Source organism: Pteropus alecto, unplaced genomic scaffold (genome assembly GCF_000325575.1).
Source record: "Pteropus alecto unplaced genomic scaffold, ASM32557v1 scaffold67, whole genome shotgun sequence".
In the NCBI taxonomy this organism is placed as follows: Eukaryota; Metazoa; Chordata; class Mammalia; order Chiroptera; family Pteropodidae; genus Pteropus; species Pteropus alecto.
In genome coordinates, this window is record NW_006441061.1 from 3,463,044 (window position 1) to 3,473,346 (window position 10,303).

At 47.2% G+C, this 10,303-nt stretch overlaps 1 protein-coding gene across 4 annotated transcripts in view; it reads left to right on the forward strand.

Moving 5' to 3' along the window:
• GARNL3 (GTPase activating Rap/RanGAP domain like 3) overlaps positions 1-10,303 on the forward strand; it is a 110,836-nt gene that overhangs the window by 50,729 nt on the left and 49,804 nt on the right. For all 4 annotated transcript variants that reach the window (XR_001517446.1, XM_006917977.2, XM_006917979.1 and 1 more), the window contains 4 exons: positions 513-612; positions 2,185-2,303; positions 6,218-6,282; positions 8,735-8,798. Coding sequence is in view for 3 of the 4 variants with exons in the window: in XM_006917977.2 (XP_006918039.1) it covers positions 513-612; positions 2,185-2,303; positions 6,218-6,282; positions 8,735-8,798 (348 nt within the window). In the remaining variant the exon portion in view is untranslated. The remainder of the gene's footprint in view (positions 1-512; positions 613-2,184; positions 2,304-6,217; positions 6,283-8,734; positions 8,799-10,303) is intronic.

Consider the following 10,303-nt stretch of genomic DNA (forward strand, 5'->3'; position numbering starts at 1 on the left):
GTTAGAGGAACATACCAAATCATTCATCATGATTACCTCTGGATAGAGGATTCAAATTATTCGTTATGTTTACGTTTTCCACGTTGAGTTGCTTTTATGATAATTTTTTAAAATTCTGCAAATAATATGAACTCGAGTAAGATGCTACAGAGAGATGCGTTCCTGGTGAATTGTGCCTGTCACAGGGTAACAAACAGAAGGGCGTGCCTCTAGGGGACACTAGTTCCCAAATGCTGTGGAACCTTTGGACCAGAAAGGAGAGAAGCTTTAAACGCAAGTTATGTTCAAGTTAGAAATAACTGAATTCACTAGTTCGCTTGGTTCTTTTGCCCACACACCCCAGTGACCTTCTGTGCTGTGGATTCAGGCTGGGTGCCTTGTCTGATGACATCATGCGGTTACAGCCCTGTTTGTGCGCTTTTAACAACGGTTCTTTGGGCTCTGCTCCACCGTCAGCCTCTTGTTTACTTTCCAGATAAGCGTCTTAATGGCACAACTTTGTTCCATTACAGAACGCAACTGCTCTGCCAGGTACTTGGCGAAGAACAGACGTGCACTTAGAGAACCCCGAATACCACACCAGATGGTATTTCAAGTATTTTTTAGGACAAGGTAATTATGCCATTATGGCGGTTGGGCGGGAAGGACATTCACAATGAAAGTTAACGTTGGTGTCATTTCTGGTACCCCGTATGTGTGACATTAACCAGTTTAGGGACACAAACATCAGGGCATTTCACTTCCAAGTCGGCAGTAAGCTTTGTAGACTTGTAGGTTCAATTCAGAGTCTCAGCCCTGGGAGTTTTTCTTGTAACTTTTTTTTTTTCCTGCGTTTTTTGTTGTTGTTGTTGACCCTGGGGAGTTAAAGGGAATTAGATAATCTGAATGAGTGATTTGAGGCATAAGAAGAATTTGCAGTGTGGAAAACAACTGTAGACTTAACAAGACAAGTACCCTGTGTGTAGTGAGTTTTGCACACTTAGTTCAAGGCAATAAGGGAAAAAAATGGTTCTCCGAGCTTTGGGGCCAATGTAGAACTAGGCTCCGCTGACAGGTATGTATTTATCACCTGCTGTGAGCCAGGCAGTATGTATGCATTGGCGGAGGCAGTCATGATCCTCACCTTCATGGAGGCCGTAGCGTGGGTTCGAATCCTGGTTCTGCCATTATTAACCATAGGACCTTATACCGGTTACTCTCCACTTCTCTGAGACTTAATTTCTCTATCTATAAAGTGGGGCATGTTACTAGTCCACACCTAGTAGGTTCGGAGAGGCGTTTCAATGAGATATAACAACAACAGCAACAACTCAGTGATGCCTGACACATAGCAAAAGCTCAGTCATTAAAAGTGATGTAGATTTAAAGTGAAGGACGCAAATGAGCATATGTAGAAAGGTAGAAAATTGTGATTAACGACAGACAATACGGAAGAATAATCATTATGGCAGGATTAGAAAAGGCCTAGATAAATTTCTCATCAGGCTAATACATTTGTTTGTAGAAGATGTGGTGCTTGAGCTATAAAAGATCGCAAATGATGTCTTTTTAAAAAATCTGATACTGCACTATTCTAAGAAGTTCACTTATTTGGCAAAGCATATGTCTCTATAAAGAAAGAAACCAGTGGGAAAACTGTCATCTTCCCAAATGCTTGAAAGCATAGCGCCTGGAGCAGTGGTGACTTTAGAGGAAAGTGGTGCCATCCGTTTGGACGCCTGCAGCTTCCTCAACTGGCTTACACAGTGAGGGATATAATAAGAAGCCCAGAGGGAGGGCAGACTCCGGGGCTGGTGGATTCTGTGATGTCATCAGGGCTGATCCTCTTCAGCATCACAAGATCCTTGCAGCGATTCCAGGCATCACCTGTAGACACCACTGTCCAGAGATCAGAGAAGGCCATCTCCAAGAGCGAGGAAGCCTTTCCAGAAACCCCTTGGCGCCCGTCCCCTCCTGTCTCGTCGGCCAGACCGGGAGCCACATGTTCATCCCTGAACCAGTCACCGGCGAGGGGGCTGCGAGTGCATGGCTCGTTTAGAGTGATTGGTTCTGTCCCGCGCTGGGTTTGGCGGGACCGTGCCCCAGTCCCGTGGGAAGGGCTGCGTACCACCTGACGTGTCCACACTGCCAGTGACCGGAAGAGCCAGTCGCATTTTCACCGTTCCAAACCCGTTTCTTTTCCAGTCCATCAGAATTATGTCGGAAACGATGCGGAGAAGAGCCCCTTCTTCTTGTCCGTGACCCTCTCTGACCAAAACAATCAGCGTGTCCCCCAGTACCGTGCGATTCTTTGGAGGAAAACAGTAAGTAACCGGCTTTGCATGTAGAGCTTCAGCGCCGCTCCACCCGCCCGCTGTGCCGCCTCTATTTATATAAGCTTCTGTGTAAAGTGTCAGGAAATTTATTTAAAGCAGGTTTAAGGTAACAGTCTGATGTAGAGTTCGATCTCACCCGCGAATGGTGTCCTACAGAAAAGTTCTGGCACTTAACACGTCTCCCCATGTCCCTTGGGGGGATACTGCCATCGGCGTAGCTGGAGCAACGTTTAAGCATCTGTTTCAGAAGATAATGTTGGAGCGCCGTGGTCCAGTCTTTCTCAGGAGCAGGCATGATCATCTTTTCTCATTATCCACCTCCTAAAAAGGGGTAGTGCCTTTGTCCAGAGCCTCTTCTGCACCAAGAAGGCTGTTTTCTGTACCCCCCCACCCCCTTTTTTTAGTGTTTGCTAATTACAGAGAATTCCATTCTCTTCTGGTTTAAATTATTTCTCTTTTGGACAATAATCAGTCTTGCCAATTTTTCCCCTCCCCCTTGCTCTTCTTGAAGCTGATATTTGGGTGCCTGGGGAGAGGGTTTGTGAGACCTCATGGTGGCAGGAGAAGAGGACCTTGGATCCACATGGGGCCCTCTGGGTTCTTTCTGGTTCCTGCTGTGGAGTGGCTGATCGGGTGTCTGAATCAGCAACCACTGAGGTGTAACTGGTCCCCTCTGGCTTTTTGAGGGTCATTGGAAAGCACCCTGAAATTTGAAGTCCCAGCCATTTGCCCCCTTGTTGTGAAGTGACCACATGTTGTAAACTCTGTGACCTGATCCCAGGTCTCTGCCAGCTGCCGAGCCTCTCATGGGTGCTGCCCCCTCTCACTGGGCAGCCCGGGATGGGAGGAGACAGGAGATTGCCTGAGGCTCATGTCTCTTATCCTGCTGACCTTCCGCCCTCGAAGCCACTGAGTTACTGCCCCTTACCATGTCCAAACAGGCGCTACTTGGACCTAAGATTCTGTGGATGGCCGTGCCTGGGACTTTAGCCTCTAGTCCAGATGTTCTTAGGGGCCTCCAGGTCTGACCTTGATGTATTTGCAGCACGCTCCCCGCCCGCTTCAAGGCCTGCCTCGGAAGCGGGGAACCGAGTACCCCGGCACCTAAGTCCTCAGCTTTCCTACCTTCCTTCCTTCCGCCAAGGCAGGAAGGGGTAGGTTTCGTACTTCTGCTGCCTTTCCGGAACAGGTCTCGACGTCATCTCTTCTTCCCTCAGGAAGTCACAGGCACTCCACCTCCTGACCTGGGACGTCGCCAGGAACCGGGGGAGGAAGAGGAGGCCAAACGCAGGGGGACGTTTTTGCTCGTCTTAATTTCCAAAGACGTTGTCTCTGTTACATTACAAACTGTAATAAGCCCTGTGAAGGAAACAGAGACACGGAATCGTATGGGAGACCAGCTAGAGATAAGACGCTTCGGGGAAAGCTAGTGAGACGATGGCATTTAAAAAGACCTGTGGGGTGGAAGAGCAGGGGTAGGGGTGGGGGACGTTCCAGACAGAAGGGACGACAAACACAAGGCAAACGAGGGGTGTCCTGGGCGTCAGTCTTGCCCAGTATTAGAGAAGTCAGGAGGAGGGATTTCGACCCCAGGACCACAGTGAAGGCAACAGCACAGGGCTGGGCACAGTGGGTATCCGTCCCGTCTCTTGAGGAGTGCAGGTGCCTTCATCCAGGCCTCTGACCCAGGCCCTAAATTAGGAGCCAGGGCAGGAGAGCATTTGCTGCCACCTGTAGGTGGGAGTGCGGAAGGGCAGCAAGAAACCGGAAAATCAAAGCCAAACGGCAGAGCCACAGCGTGGGGGAGGGGGGCGGCGGGGGCGGGGTCAGTTGTTAAGCCCCTGTTGGCCCAGAACAGAACTAGTGCTGGAGACTGTGGGAGTCCGAAGTAGAGACTCAGCACCCCCTCACCCCACGGTGAGCTCGCATTCTCTCAGAAAACAGAAATAGCCAGACATATAAACTCTGCTTTAAACGGTCTTGGCTCTCTCTGCTGTGTTTCTTCTAAACACAAAGAAAAGGCTTCTTCTAAAAAAAATATATATATATATTCAGACTTGTAAAAATTCCGTTAAGACAATACAGCAAAAAATAAATAAAAATTTAAAAAAGTCAAAATCCAAGTGCTCAGAGATAATCTCTGCACCATCCTCTGGACATCTGTGCACGTGCACGCACGCACGCACACACGCGCACGCGCACGCACTCACGTGCACGCACGCACACAACTGGGCCGCGTACGCGAGGCGGTGCTCAGCCTGCCTGTCTCTGTCCTCACTCTGCTCTCTTAGTATATTCTGACACGCACGTGGACTTGACTCTACCTCCGCACTTTCTGGCTTGCCTGGAACACATCGGACGGGAAGGGGTTTTTGATCGGAGAGCGACTCTGGAAAGGGAGAAGATGGAGGGAGAAGAGCTTCACTAGCTCGTCGCGAAGAAAAATCTAAATCGACAATCCCACGAGCCTTGGGCTTCACATCCCATCGGCAGCTCGCGAAGTTGTGATCACCCAGGCTGGGGCCAGGTCCCCTCTCTGTTCCCCTCAAACTGCCTTGACTTCTCTTTAAAACTGCATTTGGAATGTTCATGAGAAGAAGAGGTAGACGAGGTAGGGGTTGAGCAAGAAGGTCAGGTTCGAGAGCCCCTTCTAGTCAGGTTGGCATCCCACACAGGTGACTTCAGCGTGAGGTAGGCTGGGGGCGGTGAAAAGCAAGGCCACAGAAATAACTCACGTTTCAAGGAATGGTTTATGTGGAATTTGAAAATGTATATTCCTATCATACTCCTCTATAGTGGGAGAAATTTTTTAATCTCCGTAACACAAACTACACACGCACACGCACACGCACACACACACACAAAGCTGAACCTGAATTTCCTTGGCTAGCAGAGGGCCCATAGGGAGTAGCTGTCTGGTCCAACTTCTGGAGCCGGGGTGAGACCACCAGTTCTCGAGAGGCTTGGACGCGAAAGTTTACTTTCCTGAACGAGAGTCTGGGCTTGAACGGCTGAGGAGCTCCACTCCTATAGCATTGTTCGGGGCTTGGACAGATGAGCTGGCAGATGTGTCCTCACAACACGAGGAAAGTCATAGTTACTTCTTTGCCACCTCCTGTGAGAAATGTTCCTACCGTTCTCGAGCCGTTTGTGCTGCCACTTCTATTATTAGTCCAAGTGAGAAAGGCAGTTTTAAAGGTGGACTCTGTCATAATCCCTTTTGCTAAATGAGTAATGTAAATTCTTAGTGGATTATAAATCCATATCATCTTTTTTGGGGGGGAATTATAAGGAGACTAGTATTCGTTTTTTTTTCTGAGTGGTTTGCACGTGGGACTGAACCATTCAGGCAAAATCGTTCGTTCATTTATTCCTTTTCATTCAACTAATATTTCTTGAGTACTTTCTGTGAATTAGTCACAGTTTAGAGAGGAGGAAACGGACTTTAAATAAGAAAACAGAAAACTATAGAAGTACACGTTATGCAGACCTCTCTGAAAGTGCCAGGTGATTTCTAGTTCAGTCACATTGGGGTCCCACTGAACATATGTAGACTGTTTCCTCAGGATCTTCCAGACTGATCTGGCTCTTGGCTCAGAGACCAAACGCCCTTCTCATCTGGTTCAGATGGCTCTTCTCAGCCCAATACCTAAGGCACTGAAGACCTGTCAACCTGTACATCGAAGAGTACCAGGAGCATAGTGGAAGATGCTGTCGAGACTGAACTAAGATTTTTTGCCAAGACAGAATGTGTTTATTCCTATATATGCCCCTTGAAGAAAAATGAGAAAGACTAGGCATGTTTTTTTGTTTGTTGGTTTTTTTTTTTTAATAGCCAGGTAAGGCTCTTTCAGAGATAGAAATTACCAGACTTCTCACTGGTTTGGTGTTTTGACTTCCAGGGAACCCAGAAAATATGCCTTCCCTACAGCCCCACCAAAACTCTGTCTGCGAAGTCCATCTTAAGGTGAGTACTAACAAATGAAAACCCCACACCAGGGGCCTTTATCATTTTTTTCCTGTGGTCATTCTGTTAGTTTTCTGTTTTCTTCAACCAGATATATTGCTAAGCACTCAACATGCTCATGTAATCTTCACAGCAGCCGTAAAAGGCAGGTACAGTCATTATCCCCATTTTATGGATGAGGAAGTGGAGGCTCGGGGAGAAAGCCAAGGCCACACAGCAGTACGTGGTAGACTGAGGCCCGAGTCCAAGTCCATTCATCCTGAGCATCTCCACGCTGCATGAGCTGTCTGCTTCCTTTTTTCTTGCATGCAAGCAGATACTTTGGTTTTGTAAAGGAAATCAGGAAATATTTTCCCTTTCATGTTTCCGCTTTGAAATGGAAACTTCCATGTCAGCAAATGCTTCTCAGGGAATAATGTGCTTATTCTTCACCAGACAGAGAGTTAAATGAATGGGACATCCAGCCACCCCGTGCTCAGCTGCCTCTCGTGCCCCCACTTTTCCTACTCCCTTTCATCTCTCTCCCCTGCTGGCTGGCCGCCTCCGCTAGGGACTGCCACCACGTTGTCCCCAGCTAAGACAGTACATCATACCAACAGTTGCTTCTGTTTGTCAGGCGCGGTGCTAAAGGCTTCACCAGCATCCTCTTTAAACCAGCCCCACAAAGTGGATCTATGATTATCTTCACTCCACACAGGAGGACTCGTCACCTCAGAGAGTGACAAAGATCTCACAGCTTGTGAACCCACAGAGTTGGGATTTAAACCTAGGTTCGCGTGACTCCGGAGCGCGGGCTGTTAACCACTAATGACATATGGTGTGACTACGAGAGCTTATTCCGTGCCCTGGGGACTTACTCTCTGTTCAGCTGCAGCTAGGTGCCAGTGGGGGTGGTGTCTGCCGTGTTCCCCAAGGCAGCTCATACTTGCCATAGTGTCCCTTAGAGTGTCAAAGTTGACTGTCTCAGCCAGAATGGCATCTGGCCAATGAAAGGGCACCGAAATTAAGAAGGTAAAAATTTCGTATCTCATTTTTAAGCTTGATTTGGTCTCCAAATTGCAGACTTTCCCCTCTCTGCTCTAGGGCTTCAGGTTTTTCTTCTGAGTGGTCCGAAGCCCAAGTGAAGGAAGCATCAGCGACGAGGTTAACACTTTTGCTGAGCGCAGACATATCTTGCTGCTTCTAAATCTTAACTTGCCTCGAAAGACAAGGGATTTCACTTAGTTCTAATTTCATTTAGTTATATGAATAGGGCCCTCGCTTCTCAGCCCACCACTCCTATCCAGAACAAGCTTCCTCAAGAAAACGTTTTGAAAGTTGTGAAAAATTAAAACTTTTACAGTTGCTGCCAATTGAAAAAAAGAGTTTATCTTCATGTGTTACAATCACGAACTTGAAAACTTAAAAAGAAATTAAAATATCAATATTATGGAGCCAGATAAGCCCGAGTTCAAATCTTGGCTCTGCTACTTAACAAACTGTTATCATAGACTGAGCCTCAATTTCCTCATCTTTAAAATGGGCATAAAATAGTACTTGCCTCATAGAAACTAAATGAGATGAAAGCATTTAGCAGGGTGCCTGGAATAAGTAAGTACTTTATAAACATTAGCTAGTGTTTTTACCTTTCACTTACAAATATAGGAATCCTGGCTGGAAAGGGCCTTAGAGATCGTCTAGTTCAATTTCCTTGTGCTACCTCTAGGGGGACTTAGGCTAGAGGAAGTTAATGCTGCTCGTCCAGAGTAAAACATAAAAGAACAACTCTGTTAAAGATGGTCTTTTGCCCCAAGTGGCAGAGCAACTGCCAGAGGAAGAAAGATATAGCAGGTGGCCTCAATTACGTTTCATTTTATCATTAATCGCTGTGTAAATGTCAACGAATCACTTTTTGAGTAAATAAAAGTAAGATCATGAAAATTAGTCAAGACTTTCTGAAACAGACGTTCTCGATTCCTCCTTTCCTCCCTTATTATGTAAGTGTCATTAGGGGACAGTTATACAGGTTAAGTACATTACAGTATTTGGTTTCTGTCATATATTTATATGTCTATTCACTGCTCCTCCTTTGTTAGGTTTTTATCTCCTGTGGGCCAGGCCCTTCCATGATTTACTAGGAGATACTATTTAGCTTCTCTAAAGCAGGGGTCCCTTACCCCTGGGTCACGGACCGGTACCGGTACTGGTCCGTGGCCTGTTAGGAACCGGGCCACACAGCAGGAGGTGAGCGGTCGGCGGCGAGCGAAGCTTCGTCTGTATCTGCAGCCGCTCCCCAGCACTAGCATCACCGCCTCAGCTCCGCCTCAGATCGTCAGGCATTAGATTCTCATAGGAGCACCAGTCCTTGGTGCTGAAAAGGTTGGGGACCTCTGCTCTAAAGAACTGAGATTACTCCACGTTATTTAAGGTTCCACCGCACTGTGGCTCACTCATTCTGTCCATTCTGTTGCAGTGCCATGAATCTGGACAAATTTGAGAAAGGCCCCAGGGAGATTTTTCATCCTGAGATACAAAAGGTAACAGAGAACTTTCTGCTTTGTAATTGTATAAATGTGATCGCAGTGTTAGATTGGGACCGACAGGTCATCAGTGGTTCCTAGCCTACGATCCCGACCGGAATCACCTGTGAAGCTTTGAAAACGTCCGCATAGGGAACCTCACACCTGAGATTCTAATATGGTAGCTCTGAGGGAGGGGCTGGGAACCTGGGTTTTTCAGAAGTTCCGGGAGTGATTCTGAGGCCCAGCCACAACTAAGAACCGCTGAGCTATATGATCCCTGATCCATGAACCCAAAGGATTTGTGCTCAGAAAGATCTCATGGGCTTAAAAGCCAATCCTTTTACTGAGCGATATAAAATGATGTGGAATGAGAGATTTTCTGAAATCAGTAAAATGCAAAATGTGCTTTTTGAGATGCAATTCACATAGAACGCTGTGCTGGGTCCCAGAGAGGACGGAGGGTGTCCAGACTGTCATCCTGTTTTCTTTGAACTCATGGTTAAGGGAAAACAGTCTACACTGGGAAGAAAAAACCCTGAGTCATAGGTAATGGTCCATCGGAAAAATGTCTCCCGAACTAACCAATTTGCCTTGAAATCCTCCCCTCGAAACATGTGAACATGGCCGTCACTAGTAGTGTGCCAGCTGTGTGTCAGGGAGCTCCTAGGAGCTGGGCGTGCCAAGGCTGGGTGACAGGGAAGAGGCCGGGGTGACGGGCTAGGATTCCATCTGGAAGGGCGAGGGGGCCGCAGAGGCTCTCGCGGAGAGGCCTCACGCTTGAATCTGCCTTGGGGGAAGTAAACAGTGTGAAGAGGACGGATGGAAGGATGAGCTCGTTCCTTGTTCCTGTACACCTTTAAAATACAATAAGCTTTTAGCATAAAGCTGTTGACTCTCAGCTTACCCCCGAGCTGGGTGAATTCCCTTATCTTTCGTTTTAATTGAATTTTTAAAATATCACATGTAGCCTGCCTACACTCCAGAAGGAACTGAGGCAGAAATGAGTGAGGTTAAACTTCAAGCCGCTTTAAGCCATGCTGTGCTCAGAAGTAATTTTTATAGCAAACTTAAAGGCAAATTAGAATTATAAATAGGCCGGTACCAGGGTGCCTTTATTACATCATTTGTACGGGTTATTCTTAATTCTTCTTGCAGCCTGGATGAGACCCCCAGACGCAAGGCCCCAAAACCCACAGTGCCCACTCTGGTGCTTCTTTCTGCATCATGCAGCTGAGCAGACCCCCTCAGCTGAGCTCATCTCCGCCCAGCCATCCTTACCTGCTTTCTCTCTCCCATAAAAGGGGACGACCTTGTCCCTATTTGTATCATAACAAAAGGCACTTCATGCTTTTCTCACATTCACGTTTTGACTCCCTTAACAAAGAACTATTCATGAGCCTTCCTCATCCTCTGTGTGTGCGTGTGTGTGTGTGTGTGTGTGTGTGCACGTGAGTGTGCAACTGAGCAGCAGTAGTTTGACAGCTGTCAATCAGATTTCTGGAGATTTCTCTAACAGGCTT